Source organism: Cenococcum geophilum, assembly GCF_001692895.1.
Source record: "Cenococcum geophilum 1.58 unplaced genomic scaffold K441scaffold_69, whole genome shotgun sequence".
Taxonomy (NCBI): Eukaryota; Fungi; Ascomycota; class Dothideomycetes; order Gloniales; family Gloniaceae; genus Cenococcum; species Cenococcum geophilum.
The window spans coordinates 464400-484182 of NW_027137627.1; the positions used below are offsets into that span (position 1 = coordinate 464400).

At 36.5% G+C, this 19783-nt stretch overlaps 1 protein-coding gene across 1 annotated transcript; it reads right to left on the bottom strand.

Annotated features, from left to right (window-relative positions):
- Positions 1–6958: 6958 nt before the first annotated feature.
- K441DRAFT_700657 (uncharacterized protein) lies at positions 6959–8392 on the bottom strand. Its single transcript, XM_067653268.1, has 4 exons — positions 8272–8392; positions 7767–8186; positions 7625–7688; positions 6959–7570 (listed from the first exon to the last, which is right to left on the bottom strand). Exons 2-4 carry the CDS (start codon positions 8085–8087, stop codon positions 7140–7142), a joined length of 816 nt encoding a protein of 271 aa, XP_067497843.1. The 5' UTR covers positions 8088–8186; positions 8272–8392; the 3' UTR covers positions 6959–7139.
- Between the last annotated feature and the right edge of the window lie 11391 nt (positions 8393–19783).

The following is a 19783-nucleotide window of genomic DNA, read 5'->3' on the forward strand; positions in this document are numbered from 1 at the left end:
ACTAGGTAGTTCTAGATATTAAGGAAAAGGATAAAACAGCTAGGCTAACCTATATAGCAATCTTATAAGTTAAGAAGCTTTTAGGGCTTATATTTAAACGTAGGTTCAATATAAAACAATTTTAGTTATTTATAAGTAAGACTAAAGAGGCATAACAAGAAGATTTTGCATAAAGGCAGTAGTAACTACTCGTAAACAACTTTTCCTAATTAGGAAATTATATACTGGCTCAGAGGTAAGCAGAGAATGCGGCATTTATCTTAGTTTTCTAACTTTTAAACAGCTTAACCGCGAAATCCAATTTTCTAAATTTTAACCCCCCTATCCGTCCTACCTTCTTACCGCTTCTAGAGCTATTAAATATATATATAATAGTATATAGGGAGAATTGGCAGTACTACCGGATCAATATTGCTGCTGTCTATAGCATTAATCGATTTTTAGAATTTTTTAATTTTTTAAAGGGCGGAAATGTCGCTTATATAAGAAGTCACGTGACCTCCGAGAATACTTGGGACCGTATATTAGCAGCCACGACTTCTCTACACTATAGTTAAGATTTTATATATACCACACCTAGAGCTACTTGCAATAACTATTACCTATAGATCTGCCGATTTACAAATCAAAAATTAGACGTAGTTAGAGCTGTTAGTAGGGGTCATTAATCGCGCTCCCTGTAATAAAATCCAACTAACGAATAAACTAACGAATTAAATTAAAAGTTCGGAACGTCCAAATAAGGTTCTGCTAAGACGCTAGCTGGACCCTAACCTAGACCCTTCCTAACCTATTAAATTCTAAAAATAACAACCTCTACTAAATTAAAAATTAACCTTATCCTTAACAAGCCATCCGATTAAATTTAATGGTTCTTTATTATCTAAGATATAGCTAAAACTAACAAGGTATGGCAGTATATCCACCTATCTAAGAAGAAAGATAATCTTCTAAAGCTAGAACTACCAAGTCGGCCTATACTAAGGGATATACTACCTACGGCTATATTAATAGCAAATGTAACCGACTACCGGACCTTGCATATTACCCTGTTTCACCTGCGTCAGCACTACCCTCGTATATCTCAGATACGTTGGAAATAAGTCATGGGCTTCGGAGTTCGGGGTCTACTTTCATGTATTTATACCACTTGATTTCCATAGGTTTACAATCAAGTTGCTCGTTCAATTTCCACACACTGCAAAGCTTACAGTTATGAGCCCGGCCTGCCTACCGTACTGCATCTAATCTGTACATTCAGCGCTTACTAAGCAATCAATCTACCGCCTTTGCAAGTGTTTCGAGCTTCTTCCGGGTACCTCTCTTATACTCGTGATTATCTTCATTTACCAAACGGACGGACAATAGAACATCGATCAAATCGAACATCGAACATCAAACATCGAACACATCAAACATCAATTACGTCGAACATCGATCAAACCGAACCTGACCGTACAAACCCAACCATACGAACCCTAACCTCCTTCAACCCAGATACACAACCATTCAACAGAGTCGACCTATCCACCACAGCGTAACAACCTCATATGGCGTCCAAGTGAGAGCCCAGCCAGAGCGAGATGCCAGAGCACAGAGCCAGAGCACAGAGCCAGAGCAAGATGCCAGAGCACGGAGCCAGAGCAGAAGCTAGCTTAGATATACTAATAGTAAGAGACAAGGATATTGGGTAGACATAAGGAAGGTACCAGACCGACGGCAGCCAAAGGACCGTCGCAAATCAGACAACCGTTTGAACGACCAGCTAGCGAACACCAGAGCCTCAATATAGGCCTGTCACCAAATCAAATCAAGGCCTCCTAGGGAGGCACCAACGCTACAATCAGTCGCAGCCATCACGCTGCAGACGTCCTACCACAACCAGTCGCAGCCATCACGCTGTAGACGCCCTTCCGAAACGCCAGCCTACATTGGCACCAGCCTCATCGGCACCAGTTGCGACGACCGCAACGTCACCAGATACGACGTCTTAACGTCACCAGAGTCACCAAATGACTACGTCCTTCCTGCAATAACAGCAGCTTCCAAAGCACGTCAATGCAATTAAGCAGCTTCCATGAGCACGTCAATGCGATTGAGCAGCTTCTAAAGCACGTTAATGTAATTAAGCAGCTTTCAAACACCATTACCCTATCCTTTTACCACTCCTAAATTGTATCTAAATTTCCTATTTTTGGGACAGTTTCTACCTTTATTTGTCTTCTACAGCTTTGACTACACCGTCAAATCTGGGGGGGTGTGTAACCGACTACCGGACCTTGCATATTACCCTGTTTCACCTGCGTCAGCACTACCCTCGTATGTCTCAGATACGTTGGAAATGAGTCATGGGCTTCGGAGTTCGGGTTCTACTTTCATGTATTTATACCACTTGATTTCCATAGGTTTACAATTAAGTTGCTCGTTCAATTTCCACACACTGCAAAGCTTACAGCAAAGCTAGACCCAAATTAGCTCACTGCCTATAACTAGCTCTACGCTAAATATAAGGACGATTTACGCGTACACTAGAAGCAAAAACAGGCTATAAATAATATTAACAACTACATCGTTTGCACTACATCGGTAGCCTACCTTTTACTTATTAACAGCCTTAGTAGTCGGTTACATTAAATATTTAAGGCGTCTCTACTACTGTAGTAGCTACTGCAGTGATAGAGATACCCCGTATTTTGGTAAGCAATTAAGCCCATCTTATACGAGAATCTTATACTTATTAGTACTTACCAAATCACGTATTCGCAGGGCCTCCTCCCATTTATAAATACTCCCTTCTCTACACCTTCCTTTCTTCTTTTCTTCTTCCTTATAAGAGCTAGTGGTTCTCTAATACTCCTTCTTAGTTCCTACTAAGGGATCTATTAGTTAATATGGCGATATAGACAGCATCAAATAAGAAGATGGGTAAGAAAAAAGACAGGAAGGACAAAGGAGCCTCCGGTAGGTATTAGCCGAGCAACGTTAACGTCTATATTATAGCTGCCTAATCTCCCGTTCGCAGGCCTCCTCCCATCTATAAATACTCCCTCCTCTACACCTTCCTCTCTTCTTTTCTTCTTCCTTATAAGAGCTAGAGGTGCTCTAATACTCCTCCTTAGTCCCTATTAAGGGATTTATTGGTTAATATAGCAATATAGATAGCATCGGACGAGGAGACGGGCAAGAGAGAAGACAGGAAGGACGAAGGAGCCTCCGGTATGTGTCAGTCGAGCAACATTAATAGCTATATTATGGCTGTCTAATCTCCTGTACTTATAGGCCTCCTCCTGTCTATAAATACTCCCTTTATACCTTCCTTTCTTCTTTTCTTCTTCCTTATAAAAGCTAGAGGTGCTCTAATACTCCTCCTTAGTCCCTACTAAGGGATCTATTAGTTAACGTAGCGATATAGATAGTATCGGACAAGGAGACGAGCGAGAGAGAAGATAGGAAGGACAAAGGAGCCTCCGGTATATGTTAGTTAAGCAACATTAATAGCTATATTATGGCTGTCTAATCTCCTATGCTCGCAGGCCTCCTTCTGTCTATAAATACTCCCTTTATACTTTTCTTTCTTCTTTTCTTCTTCCTTATAAAAGCTGGAGGTGCTCCAATACTCCTCCTTAGTCCCTACTAAGGGATCTATTAGTTAATATAGCGATATAGATAGCATTAAATAAGGAGATAGGCGAGAGAGAAGATAGGAAGGACGGATAAGTCTCCGGTAGGTGTCAGTCGAGCAACATTAACGGCTAGTTTTCGTTACCCAAAAATTGCGTTATATAACGACATTTGGGAACGCAAATATGCACCCCCGTCCCATACTCACACCACTACTAAATATTCTAGATTTTGCACTCGGAGCTACTTATAATAGGCATTCCTAAAATATCTGCTAGTTTAAAGCTCTATAATTAAACGTTATTAACGTTTTATATAGGGGTCGTCGATTAAGCTCCTGGGACACGATTTTTAAAGTTTAACACTATACTAATATTACGACCTTCTTACAGTGGCCGAGCCACCCCTAATCTCCTCCCCTCTCTCCCCTCCCTTCCATTACTCGGCGCCGAGCTATTGTGTTGTCGCTGAGCTATTGCGTCGTTGTACGTCCGAACTGGGTGGGCAATGACGTGGTTAATAGTTATTAGGCATTAAAAATATTTAGTATATAAAGCTTTAAATTGGAATCACAATCTACTATATCATATTCTACGTAAAGGGCTCTGCATTAAAGCTCTGCAGTCTAAATATGTGCTATATTTGTGACCAATATAATCTTTAAGCCCAGCTTAAGTAAGGTGCCTCGGTCACTGCAGTAGATCCTTACCTAGTAGTAACCAAGGCGCCTTAATCTTATACTACTTCTAAATTAAGCAAAAGCTCTATATAGGGGGGTCCCAGGGGGTCTCCCCCTGGAAAACCTCATCTCTATATATATTAATTAAAATCTATATAATAAAGCTCTAAGTTAAAGCTTTAGGTTATAAACTCGGGTTAAAATTAGCGTTAGGGGACTAACGTTCCGCATGTTATCTAAGGCTTTAGAGGTTAACTAGTTTAAGGCCTAAGGGTATTAGGAGTATAGGTAAATAGCAAGCTTTAATAGAGTGTATATATGTTATAAGCGGCCTATAAGGGCTAAGTATAGTATATTATAATATCTAGGATCGTAAATTCTATATAGGGTCTATACTTCTAGAGGTTATACCTACTATATATAGTAGCTATCTAGCTAACTATAATATACGGTTTTAGTATCTAGGCTATTAGAGAAACTAAAAAAGGCCCCCTTAAACTACTCCTTAAACTACTCTAAAAGGTCTAAATAGCCTACCTCTAAAGTATAATAAGCAGGTATAAGCGAATAGCTATAGTACTGCTTAAGAAGGAAGCTAATATCCCCTCCCTATAACTATATATTAGAGCTACTATAATATAAAGGGCGTAAAAGGAATATAACTCTAATATTATAAAGTATATTAAGATACGCCTAAATAAACTATAAAGAGACGCTAGGGTGCCCTATAGGAGGATAAACTAATAACCCTAAAGTAGGGAAGATATACTAGAGAAATAAGTAGAGAAAGTAGAAGAAGAGTAGCGCTATATTAGGGCCTAGGCCTATATAGAGGAGGAAGGGAGATGCGTAAGAGGCTAGTAAAGATAATAGTAAGAAAGAGAAAGGAGCTAAAGCAGAGTATAAAAGAATACTAAGAAACTACCTACTATAATATAACACTAGTTAGACTAACGCTAGAGAGGTATATAGGCGTTAAAGGTATAGAGTTTAACTTAAGTAAAAGGAACCTAAGCTATAGTATAGTTAATACTATAAGGGGTAAATACCTAAGGGCTCTAAGAAGGCCTAATAAAGATAGAAAATATAATAGTAATACTTTTAAGGATAGGAATAATAGGACTAAAAGATTAGCTCTATTAGGTAGGTATTTTAATAGAGAGCCTAAGGTATAAATATAGCTAGCTAAGATAGATACTAAAATATATAATATTATTATACCCCTTATACACTAACTAAGAAGTAATACTTTTAGTAGCTAGCATAGAGAACTATAATATACTACTCTTAATATAAAAAGGTCCTAAGGCGGTTACCTAGTAGCTTATTAGCTAAAATATACTAGACTAGTTTTAGGTTATAAAGGAAATAGTAATAGAAGGTAAAGGGGCAAGTAATAGGCGCCCCTAATAACTCTATAGTAGTAAAGTAAAGTTCGTAATACTAGCGTGTCCGTAGGCTTGCTATAGCAGTAGTAGTTCCTAAAGAGGTTAAAAAGTAAGGTAGTAGAGCACTATAGGTGACTTGTAGGCGCTAAATAGGCGAGTCCTAAAAGGTAGGGAGATAGATTATAGGGTTTTCTTAAATAGAGTTTTCTCTCAATACATAAGGAGTAGTCCGTTTAAGCCTAATAGGGATCTAAATCGGACGTTAAGCAATAAATAATTATTAATAATATAATAATAGTAGTTAAATAATTGAGCTAAAAGAATAAAGACCGTAATATTTATTAGCTTAATATATATTTTAGACAATAAACTTTAGTATTTAAAGGCTTTAAATAGGATAGCTAGAATGTTACTAGATATCTTTATAGTATTAGCGTATATAATTATATTTAGAATAAAGGTTTAAGGATCTTTAGGCTGTTTTATAATAGTAGAAAGTAGTATAGGTTTAATAGTAAGGTTTATCTCTTTAGACGCTTTAGAAGTGTTCTTTATAGTATTTTTAGGTGCTTTAGCTCTCCTCCTATATATTATAGCACTAACTAAAATAGGAAATAATATAGGCTTTAAATAGGTTTAAAAAATAGACGATAGCGATATATTAGCATGGAGGATAGGTAGTACAGCTCTGTTCACGACCGGCTTCCACCCCCCTCCCTCTGGCAAAAATTTATTTCGCTACTCGCTAAATCGCCACCAACTGTACAAGGAGGCGTCTAAGGCATTGATGTTACCCCCTTGTACATAGCAATTGTAGCGAAGCCGTATGCTTGGCCGCAAGAACTTTGCTTCTGGCGGACTTCGCGATCGGTCCTCCTCCGTAGAGTCGTGATCTTTGTGAAATATCGTGAGGTTTCCACCCGTACGATATTGCCAAATTTCATCAGCAATTGCAGAGACAGTGTTGTATTCGCGTTTTGGCGACCACAATAAGGGGGAGTGTACGTCAATTTAATTCTCCTGGCCAACCAAAGTGATTCTCCCGGCCAACCAAGGCGATTCTCCAGGGCAACCAAAAAGGCCCTTGCGTGCAGGCACATGCGTTCGCTATAATTGTTATATACAGTTGGTGGCGATTTAGCGAGTAGCGAAATAAATTTTTGCCAGAGGGGGGGGTGGAAGCTGGTCGTGAACAAAGCTATGGTATGCGCGAGTACAGAAAAAGGGTTCACACAGGTGAGGATTCGGCAAATTTCTATTTTTGATTATGGTTTCTGACATTTGATCGTCCTTTTCCGAAGCGACTGTAGTGATTTGATTGGCTTAAGAGTCCACAAGTGTGCACTAGATCTTTGGCGTCACGCCGTGGCAGGATTTCTCCCCGGGGGTCTGATTGATGAGATAACGCCCGCATAAGGATTTCCGATTACACGGATAAATCTCCCCTCTCTCTATCCACTCTCTACTTGGTCCATGNTCTGAGCAGCTCGAGTGGCTTCTGTTCTTACCGCCTGAGAAATTTCAAGCTCGGCTAACTCCCGAAACTTGCTCTTCCAGAACACCCATCGATCCAAGGAAAGCACCTTCTCCTCATTAAAAAATGGGCTCTTTAGTGTCTCGCGGTCAGCCTCACTTGGTTCGGTTTCCCGTAAGGTTTTAAAGAGCGTGGGGCCACTGTTTTTAAACCATTGCGCTGCTGCAGCAACGCGACTTTCTAGGAGATCGATTAAAGGAACTTCCGAGTTTTCTAAAGAGCCTTGTATCGTCCAGATAGCGAAGTAGTACCATTTTATAAGACCGGCTCCGTAGAGACGGGAGACGAATGAGTTAAGGTTTACCCACTCTTTAAATGGTTCAAAGGAATCCTCCAGTTCTGAAGGTGCTGTGTTACGTTAAATAGGGTTTCTAGATCACCGAAAAGACAAGGCGAACGTACCTTCCCAATTGTCCATAAGAACATTATCGAGTCGTTGCAAATGCGCCCAAATTAACTGCGTGGTCTGCTACCGCCGAAGCAAAAAAAAGGGTTAGCCGGGGAAATAATGTATAAGAAGTGAGCAGTCTGGTATCGTGCGTACCTCTGTTAAAGCCATAGGTTGGCGATCTAACTCTTTTACCAACTCGACTAACCGTTCCTGAGACGGATGGTCGTGGGGCACTTGTCGTACAATTACTATATAAGTTTCCCAGAACTCGAGAAGAAAGCTGCCAGGTTGTTCGGCCTTTTCTCCCTCAGACAGCTGTCTTTTTAACGGTGTAAGGGCATCTAGGCTGGCAGCCGTTTCTGTCGCGGAAGCGGAGCTATCTGGTTGAAGGTACGCAGCGACAATATCGAACGCCTTCTTAGCTACAATCCAGGGGTCGTTATCTCTTAACGCGAGGTCAAAATGTGAGACCATGATTAATTCCTTAATATCTGCTTCTAGATTTTAGAGTTTCGACGGAATAAAATGGTGGCGGATAATTTAAGATTGACACGTTGGCTAATAGAAGGCGGCCTGAAAAAGACGGGAGGGGTCAGTTAGGCAGCCAGCAGCTAAAGCAGCCTTCTGCGCCTGCACAAATCCTCGACGGGGGACGCACCGGATGCAATAAGAAATCGTTGGCCAGGTAGTGCTCTTTACGTGGCAGTCTATCAGATGCTTCGAGATGAATGCTCTGCAATGCAATTATATTGTCGACCAGAAATTTCAGATCAAAAAAGGGCTCGTGTGTAGATTGATCTATGAGGGGGGGAGACTATTTATATATAAGGTAGATGCAGGCAACAGAAACAGATAGTAAGCAATACGATGGTGGTGAGTCATAAGGTGGTAGGATACAGGGTAGTGAGTCATAAGGTAATAGGCAGCTGAAACAAAGAACGTAAGGCCGATCTTGGTCGACATATATCTACGAGTTCTCGGCGTTCGTCCTTTATTTAGCTGTCAATCTCTTACACTTCCCTTTCGCCTTGTTAATCTGGCTTTTTACCAGCTGTCGAGAACACTCCGGCGGTAACATTTTATATCTAAGGTAGTTGACTAGGCTCTTGCAGTTTGTCGACCCAGATCGGCTATTCTTACTTTATTCCAGTTGCCTATTGCCCTATGACTTAACACCCCGTTTCTGTTGCCTATTGCATTCCTTTGCTGCCTATACCTACCTTATGTATATATAGAGCTTCTAGAGCCAGCTTTGATCGACAGAGTTCTCATTCTTGATCGTCCTGTTCGACACAATTGCTCTGCCATTCTTGATTCGGACATTTAATCGATTTTTACTACAATCCATTGCCACTTAAATAGCAGACTTGGGGAAACAATAATATGGGTAAAGGCAACCAATCGTCTAAAGAGAGTAGTAACGATACGGTAAGTTTTGCTACAACCATGTTAAAAGACCTAGTCTAATATTGTAGACCTTAATTTCCAAAAATTAGGCCTTAACGAATAATAAGATTTCTCAGAATAGCGTCCTTAAACAGCTCTTTAAAGCACCAGCACCTACGGACAAAGGCAAATCTGGATACCCGCACAAGTATCTAAACTTTGGTGGGTTTTTTCGCAAGCGTAAAAATAGCTCTACTACTAGTTACTACGAGTATCCAGTCTAGTAGTCGGGGATAGGCTATAACTTTGGCTCTAAGCCCAAAGATGACCCCGGTCTATACTGAGGAATTACTAACCAGAACAGGACATATAAGGGCACCATCTGTTATAATGGCGACAAGAAGACTAACAACACGAACGCCGGACGTTTTCACCTCTGTAAGCAGGATGGGCAGCAATAAAGGACTTGGTGGGGATAATGTTAGGTTATTGACCCGAGGTATGAGTGGTCTATATTTTCGGGTTCAAGATTTCAAACTTTGCCAAGCTGGCTTCTGATTGGTTAGAAAAAAACTTGCGCGTGGTAAGTCGTGGCAGAATTCATGTAACGAACGTCAAAATATTATAAACATTAAAATATCCTAGTATTGCGCCTTCCTTTTTGTTAACACCTCTATTAATACCGCTATATATAATAAATATAGCAGATCCTACTGCAATTAAGTGTAGTAAGTGCTATATCTATAAGCCCCGCCTTAACTTTATTAAAGACGGCCCTTTAAAGAAGATTTTAAAGCTGTGCTAGTTATATTAGTTAAAGGCGCGTCTTCCCTATATATTACTTTTACTTCTACTTACTTTTTTAGGCCTCTAAATATAATTTAAATAAGCGAAGAGCTCTTGTAGAGTTGGATTCTACTACTAAGAATCGTCCTATAAGGCGCTAGTAAAGTGCTCTACTTAAAAATAATACTAAGAACGCCTTCCTACCTCGTGGGTAGAATAGCTAAGATACCCCTAAAATAGCTTAACGGCGGAAGATAATTAGGATAATATAACGGGAGTACCGTATTCTTAATTAGTAGGGTAAAGCTTACTTACCTACTCCTCCGCTATATACTATAGATAAAGCTCTATATAGTAGAAGAGGTACTTTAAATAGCCTAAATACGTTTTTACTGGAACTAGCTTTTATACCTGCTCCAATTATAGCTACACTACTACCCATTTCGGCTGTTAATTAGGAGTGAATTAAGAAGTTTAGGAGTATACTATAGGCTAAATATATAGAGACGTGCAGTTATTATAAGGAGCGGTGGTTCTAAATAGGCCTAGCTACAGAGGGTGATAATATAGGTATATATAAAGCCTGTATTAAGGACGCTAATAGCCTTAAATATTTAACCCTTCTTTCCCTATTTGGTGAAAGCAACGGGCTTAATCCAGGGCCTGTTCCTAGCTTCCTACCTATACTTACTGCGGTAGAGGAGCTTCTAATTACGCGCGTATACGTTTATCTATAAGTTATACATATACGCGGCCAGTAATATCGCTATACTGGCTATGTTTACTGCTTTAGTGTAAGGGTTATTTTGGCCCTTACTCGGCTGCATCGCCTAGGGGCTCTTAGGGGTCGCCAAGGCTAGCCTTCGGCTAGCCCTTGGCACCTCCTTATAAGCACCTCGGGCTTGCAGCCTCCTTCCTCCCCCATCGGTTCGTCTCTGTACTCAGGCTATTGCCTACCCTCATTACCATATCGTCCTCTTCCATCGACTCCCTATGTGACTCATGCTCGGCTTGCTTGCTCCCTACCATACACCCTGGCAATACTGCCTTACATTTAGCTAGAATATACTCAAGACTTAGAGGCAGCTACCGCGGCTACCTACTAAACTTAATATACTGGTTATGAGGCCTATAGTAGTAGAGGGCGGCAAATACCTAGGTTAGTGGTTTACTAAGCGGTATACTATAAGGCGCTCTGCTATAGTATAGTGGCTTTACTTTCTAAAGGTTAATTATCTTAATTATTACGACGTTAAAATATATAGTATTTAGCTTACTAGCTTACCTAAAAATGGCTCTATATTAGATTAACTACCTTATATTAATAAGTTAGAGTCTAATTCTAGTGGCCTAACGGCTTACCCTACTGCTCCTATGCAACGTCCTCCTACTATTAATCCTCTGCCTACTAAGCTTAGCAGTAATATACTAGACGGCGAATTTAATAATAATATACTAGATACTTTGGTTCCTAATCTAGTGCCTAACCTTAGTGAATTAGAGCTTTTGGGTTGCGAGGTTTAATACTAATAAGACCTATAAGCGGGCCTAGAGGTTCTTACTATGCGATAGATACCTCTCTCTAAGCGATTAGCTAGTTTTATTATACGCGGCGCCTTTCCTACCCTATTTCCTTATAGCAAAGCCAATTTTAATATGCCGCGAAGCTATACGGTTACCCTAGCTACGTACGCTAAGTATATACTTAAGTATTAGGACGGTTGGTTTGGCCGCTACCCCTTATTTTACTATTATATATTTAATTAGATTATAAGAGAGCAAGCCCTTAACGCCACCCGTTTCCTTTACGGCCGATTAAATAAAAATAGTCTATCTTTAAATAAGCTTAGTAATATTATAAATAGTAATAGGGGTGGCTAGTTACTAAATAAGATTATATAGTATATATGGAGCCTTAAGGGCACTAGACCTTACTAGAGGTAGAAGAGAAATAAGCTTATAGCTTATACTAAGAATATTAAAAGCAGGTCTCTATTCTTTATACTTAGCGCTACTAATCTATATTAGTATAATCTACACTCTTATATACCTCTATTTAACGAATATAAGGCTATTAATAAGGCTTAGCGCTACCGGATTGCTTCTTAAAATCTTAATAACAATCCGTATATTGCTGCTTACTAGCTGCATCGCCGCTTTAATCTGTTTAGGAAGCATATACTTATAGGCCTATTTAATGGCACTGACTTTTGGTCCTAATATAAGTGGTAGGTATAAGGTAGCGGCTATATATATGGCTTTTTATAGAGTTTAATAGCCCCAAGGCTAGATCCGTCAGCTATTAAATTAAGGGCGGCTTTTACTAAGTACTAGGCTACTTTTATATCCGTAATTAATCCTAATTAATCTAAGCCTTCCGATCTCTAATATCCTTCTACTTTAAGCTATAAAGAACAGCTTAATACCAATAAGCTTCTTACTACCTACCTTAATCGATTTTAACGGCACTGCAATTATACTAAATCTTACTACTTAATATTAAAGAAAGGCTCTACTAGAGTAAAGAAGTGCCGCTTTTATTTTCCACGGTCTCTTTATAATAAGGCTACTGTATTAAAGGATTAAAATCTATATTACTAGACGTTCTGTCTATAGCGTAATAATAAGCTTCTTAATAGTTATAATACAGCTATAATATTAGCGTAGATAGCGAATATTAATACGTTACCCGCTATAAGTATATTAGTAATAGTTAACTATATAGGCAAATATTGCAGTAAGAAAGAGAAGAAGTTAACTTCCTACTAGGAGTTACTCCAATTAGTATAGCCGTATGCCAATAGCCTTTATACCTTTAGTTTAGTCGTGGTTAGGTTTATAAATAAGCTTATTACTAAACGTAATTAGTTAGCGTAGGAGGTATACCATCTGCTTTTTAATATTCCCCTTTATAAAGGCTTTAGGAATATAGTAACTTTAGACTACTATTAGGAGGATAATTAAAGCGCTATATATAAGCTTAATAATGGGCAACTAAGAGGGTGCGGATTGTCTAACTATAATAAATATAAGCGCCGCCTAGATAGGGTAGAGGATATTACTTTCCTTAATTTTCTACTCTATTTTAATTACTCTACTTATAAGCGTCGGCTAAGAGCAAAGCTTTAAGTTATATCGTACTTTCCGCGATATAACGGCGATTATTCCTATTTATAGTATCCTAAGTTCTACCGTATAAAGCTTATTTTTTATTACCCGTAAAGGAAGTAGCTACTTATACTAATAGATTTGGGGCCCCTAATTATATAGCTTCCTATTAGGCTTACGTTAACTCTTATTAGCACCCACCTAACTACTTCTGCAATTAGAAACTAGAGGAAGGTTATAAAACTACTAATAATATTAATAAGTTTAAGGGCGATTTCGCAGACGACTTAGAGCTATATTAGTCCTTTAAGGCCCTATATACCTACGTTTAAAATACTAATAGAGTTAAACTTAAGGATCCTAATAGGCTTGGTAATAGGGAGCTTAATTATAACTATAACTAGAGTATATATTAGGGTACGTACCTAGAGCTTAATAAGAGGACTTATTGGCAGGAAGTACGGCTATAGCCTCTACCGTAGAGCTGCCTATCCTAAATAGTAACTCCGTCCTCCTTATAGCCAGGTTAGCGTTATATTTATAATATTATAGTTAATTACTATAGGCAGATCTAAGTGGGCCTTAGCCCCCCCTTACTGCAGATTAACGTTAATAGAGAGGTAGAAACCGGCAAATCGCATTTTATTACTATTCTCTCTACTACGCTTTATAATATGGTAAGAGCTAATAGTAAGCCGTTACTACGTCAGGAAAACGGAAGAGTGGTTAGGGCTAGCTAGGGGCTAGCCCGGGGCTGGCCTAGGGTCATTTCAGCTGGATCCGCTGATCTGCTTATGTACACTTCTTTACGCTAGCCCAGGGCTACTTTAGCAACCTTATATCTTAAAATTATAATATTTCCTATGATTGTAATAGTTATAATATTTCCCACAACTGCAATATTTATAATATTTCCCGCGACTGTAATGGTCGCAATATTTCCTACAACTGCAATAGTTGCAATATTTCCCACGACTGCAATATTTATAATATTTCCCGCGACTGCAATAGTTGCAATATTTCCTATAACTGCAATAGTTGCAATATTTCCCACGACTGTAATATTTATAATATTTCCCGTAACTGCAATGGTTGTAATATTTCCCGCAACTGCAATAGTCGCAATATTTCCCGCAACTGTAATGGTTGTAATATTTCCTACGACTGTAATAGTCGTAATATTTTCTATGACTGTAATAATTGCAATATTTCCCACGACTATAATAAGTGTAATATTTTCTACAACTGCAATAGTTGTAATATTTATAATGTTTCCCGCAATTGCACTAGTCGTAATATTTCCTATAGCTATAATAGTCGCAATATTTCTTATAACTGTAATAGTTATAATATTTCCTATAACTATAATAGTTATAATATTTCCCACAACCATAATAGTCGTAATATTTTCTATAACTGCAATAATCGCAATATTTTTTATGACTGTAATAATTATAATATTTTAGAAAGTGAAATATTATCTATATACCTTAGAGGAAGTAACTATATATCTAGGTTATTATCTTTAGGCAATCCTAGCCTTATTTTAATATTATTATTTTTCTTTTGCTGTATAGACTCCAAAAATATATCAAATCTACTATTATTTAGTAGCTTTTCCCTCGTTCTAAGAGTATACTAAAGAAAATCTTCTTCTTTAATACTTAGTAAGTTTTGTAGTCTATCTGGTGTTATTATATATAGTATATTAAGTATATATGGTTTATTATCTAAGTTATAGTGCTAAGTAATCCTAAAGTAAGAAGCCTTATAGTTTTAGATAGGCGGGCTATTTATAGTTATTGGCGGTAAAGAGACTAGGGTTAAGCGTAAAGTGCCCTAGTTAAGTTATTAATGTAATAATTAGAAATGCGCTTTTGCTTACTCTTTAATCTAAAACTAAATCTTTACTTCTTGCTAGTATTACCTTATCTATATAAGCAAAAGAGGAAGAACTAGTAGGCCTTAAGTTATTATTGCTAGAGATAGGAAAGCTATCTATTACTAAGAACTTAAACTTGTACTAGGTTGTGTATGGCTTAAGCTTATCTAGATTATTAGTATTATTTGCGTATAGATTATATACTATATACGTATTTTTAACTAGGTTACTAGTCTTGCATATCTACTTCTAAATAAGACTAGCTATTACCTATAGTAGTTTAACTTTTTTGTTAGAAGCTTACGCGTCCTATATCTTCTAAATTTAATAGTATATTACTTTATAAATTAATATCTTATAATATATAGGTAGATTAGAGTATTACTTATACCGTTTAGTTCTCCTATTATATTTACTTTAACTATTTACCGTAGACCTCCCTTTTTATATTTGGTGAGTGCATATTAAATATAAGTAGTAATTAGTATAATAGTGTAAGCCAAAAGTAGGTGAAAATACTTGGATGTCTGGGGGTGCAAAGCTAGGTCTTTTAAGTTTGGGTTAAAAAAGCATTAAGTAATACACTTAATAATTATGGGTGCTGCGAATCGTTATTTCCCCTTCTATTATTAGTAAGTAAACTCTAAGAGTGTATAGTAGGGCTTATAAGCTTTAGATATGCGCATATAAATATATTATCTTTAAGTAGTTAAAAGACTAGAGCTTAGGTATCTAGTGTATTAAGGAATAGATAATATATATATATAATTACACGAATATTACTTAGAATATATAATCTAAAGTCGCCAATGTAGTTAAATAACTATAGTTTTGCGATATATACTGTGTTAGCAGTACTTTAAATATTGCTAGTAGGAGGTATAGATTTTAAAAACTTGCCCTATAAGCTTCTTTTAGTTTAGGTAGAGGCCGAATATTATTAAATATACGCCCCCGATTGTTTGAACCAGCCTTTTACTAAGCATTAATAATTAGTGCGTTAACGCCCGACTTCTATCTTTCTGGCTATGGAGAGAGTCTATAGGAAGGATTAAAGTGGCCTATTATAACTATAGCCTATATAAGCAGCCTAGTGTGGGCTAGTATAGGTACGTGTGCGGGTGTAGAATTAAACTTGGCCCGCTGTCGTACCCCCTACTAGAGTAGTTCTGGTTTATATCTTAATTGTTTTATACTATTAGTGCTTCCGTCCTTAGTAGTGCTTAGTTAATAATAGCGTTTATTAGGTAATATATTATAATAACCCTATATATATAGGTAAATGGTTAATCTATATACTAGGTATATAGGCCTTACTATTTTCTAAACTAATGACTTAGAATAGGTGGCAGATTTAAGCTTATATTAAGTTATATTAGTCCTATAGTAATAAGTGTCTTAAGGGCAATAGGGGTATAGTGGAATCTTATTACTATTGGATTTGTCCTTAAATATGCGCAAGTCTTGCTAAGACTATAAGTTCTACCTTATTAGCTATATACTACTACTATAAAGTGGATATAAGTCGCACCTGGCTGCTAGACGCTGCAATAACCTATATATTAGATAATTTAGCCATAGTAGAGAATAGTGTTAGTTTAATATATTAGTGTTAAAGATGTATTTAATGGCCTATAGAAAGAGTACTAATGTAGATTATTAATAAGAGAGAGGAGAAAAGTAAAAATTGTAAAGGGGCTCTTTAATTTTAAGCCCTGCTTATTTAGGTTAAGCTATCTAGTATATTTAGCCGAGCTAGTATAATATGCATAACCGTGTATATATTAACACTATATTGGAAATATTAGGTATATAAAATGTAGTATAGTGCGCGAGATGGTTAGTATAATATAAATATAATATTAGGCCCTTGGTTTTTTTTCTTAGGCTAGATAGAGGTCTCCCGTTTCCGCTTTAATTTATTGCTTACTAATTCTACTTTATATATAGAAACCGTTAGTCTAAGTATACTACTAATTTCCTATATAGATGCCCTTAAACCCTTAGGCCTAAAACGATTTCTCTCTAACTCTAGTTATGTTTTAGGTAGCGTTAACAATAAGTTGCTTATAACGGCTTATGGTATAATGGTTTTGATATATATAGGTGTAGTGGCTAGGTGTAGTGTACCTATTTAAATGCGTTAGAATATTTTTAATATTGCTAAAATTACTTATATAATCTATCTTACCTTGGTCTTTGTATCTTACTATAAAATAAAAATAATTAAGTCCTTTGGTATATATTTTATCTATAGCAGCCCTCTAGGTTTATTTGGTAAGAACTTCTATCTCCCTTCCTTAGCTATTATAATAGAAAATTCTATGTTTTGTGGGATTAAAGCCGATATCTTTTAAGAGTACGCTAGTAAATAGACTAAAGTCTAGATTAGTTGACGTAATTTTATTGTCTGGTATACTACCGGCCGTAAAGTATCTATAACCATACAGCATTTCCTAGCTATCTCCTTTGTAAACTATTTTAGTTTACACCGTCCTAAATATAAGGCTGTTCTAAGTAATTAACTCTAGGTCTTCTTTGCTTAGTTAGCGTATATTAGTTGATTTAAGACAATATGTAACGGACTTAATTTATGCTGGGGTTGTTACTCTATCTAACACTTAACACTTTTAATTATTGTTATATTTTTAGGCGATTGTGGATAGACACCTACTCTACTAAGGTTCTAGTATGCCTATAAAAATAGTAGGAAATATTTTAATTATACTATAAAACACTTAATTAAGTCTTAACCGGTTCCTAACCTTATTTAGTTATAAACTAAGTATTTAAATATCTATAAGTCCCTGTTCCATAATAGAATAAATGTTGCTATATAATATTTCATTAATTTTTAGGCCTAGGTAGATGAACTTTACTAACCAGTTCTTTGTCGCGTGGGCTTTATATACTAAAGAAAGCAATATAGGTTTGGATTGTTGTTCCATTTACGCGTAAATGCCCAGTATAGTGCTGTTAATTGTTGTTAGGTAGTTTATAGTAGGGGTTATAATTAAGTAGGGGTTAGCATAAAGGAAAAGGAGTTATATAGCGGCTAAACCTAAATAGGTATATCTACCGATTATTTACAATATTTATAATATATTATATTAGCAAATATTATATTTATTACCTCTCTTATAATATTTATATATATATAATAACCGTAATATCTTTATTATATATACTTAGAGCTAGGTATTATAAAATATATTATAATTGGTATACTATAGAGGCAGTGCCTACTTAGCTAGTAGTATTAATTAAGCTAGTTAAGTATATAGAAGAAACCGTCTATACCCTATTATATAACCTTACTAGTGGAACCCGGTTTTAATATATATTAAGCAATCTTAAATAGCGAAGTACTAAAAAGGCGCTTCTTTTTAGTATAATGCTTTAGCGCTCTAAAGAAAGCGCCTAGTGTAAAGATTTTATATTTTTTAGCCCGCTGCTAAATATATACCTCTATATTAACCTTACTAGATATAGCCCTAATATCCGTAACTTTATCTTCTAGCTGTTTAATCCTATAGGCATGTCTAAATGCCTAAGCTTTAACTATAGGTAGCGGCTATGGCTTAAATATGAACACTTTACTTGCTCTAATTAGAGTATATACTTTAGATATTAGGCTGGTAGTTAATATAAGGAATTTTAGAGTGGGGTTATTTTCGAATTCTTTAATAATTGTCTCCCTTTCTTCTATCTTAAGCCTACCGCTAACTAACTTATAGCTACCTAGTCTATACCTATTAAGAAGATACTAATCTAGCGTTAGAATATAAAAATATTGCTTTAAGAATAGATAAGATATACTAGATAAATAATAAAGGCGGCTACTAGGAATGCTGTAAAGACGACTAACTTCTTAAGATGACCTTTGTAGTTAGTCCCTAGCTAAGTAAAAACTATCTTTAAGGCATCTATTTTTAGACTTAAAGCTCTAATAAAAGGCAGTTCTTACTTAAATATAAACTGATTGGGGTTTTTGTAATGGTTGAGCATATAGCCCTTTTTTTTTATTACCTTCTAAAAATGAGCTAGTGAAAGGCATATTAAAGTCTTTGCCCTTATTTTTCTAGAGTTGCAGCTCTAGGAAGTTTATAAAGATTTAAAGCTTATAGGTAAATATAGAGCTAGACCAGTGTGGTTTTATAGGTTTTTAATTAGCGTTTAATCCTTTCCGCTTTTACTTAACCAATTTCTTCTTATATGCTGCATTAATCTCTTTCTTTAGTTTATCTATAGCCCTATTTAATCGCTTTAAGACTTTAGGTATATACTTAACGCGAATATTTTAGTCTACTCTTTGTACGTTAATTTTAATTAATGGTTTGTTATTAAACTATTATATATTTATAGAGCGCCTAATTATAAATTGCGAAATAATGTTATAAAAACCGTTAATAATGGCCCCCATTTCTTTCTTAGCCTCCTTTAATAGCTTAGCTTTTATTTAAACTATTTTATTTATTTTTGCCTATAGCGTATAGATATTAGGACTAAGTAACAGTTTATAATTAGGCTTTTCTACCTATTCTTCCTCCTGCCCTATTGCTAAGGTTTATAGAAATGTAGTAAGATTACTAGGGCTAGTGCCTGCTAGGGTGCCCAAATATCCCTAGAAATAGATATTATTTGGTAAAGCCTAAATCGCAAGCTCTCTGGTTATGGTTTATAACTAAGTTTAGCTGTTCTTAGTGGCATAAAACTTATTAAGAAATATATAGAGCTATACTACTACGTTTAATTGATAGTGTGTTCTAGGTAGAAACTCGCCTAGAGAGTATAGGAATCGTTATTTCTAATATCTAATGGTTATAGCGATAATGAAGCGGGACGAGTTAGTAGGAGGATTATATAATATATCGTTCGGGTTATTTAAATTAGGCTCCTTATAGCTAAGAAGGAATTTAGGGTTATTTTTCTAGCACTTCTAGGCCGTTCCCGCGTAGTTGCCATATATAATTTAAAACTGAATATCCGCGGTGCCCTTATTCTTGCC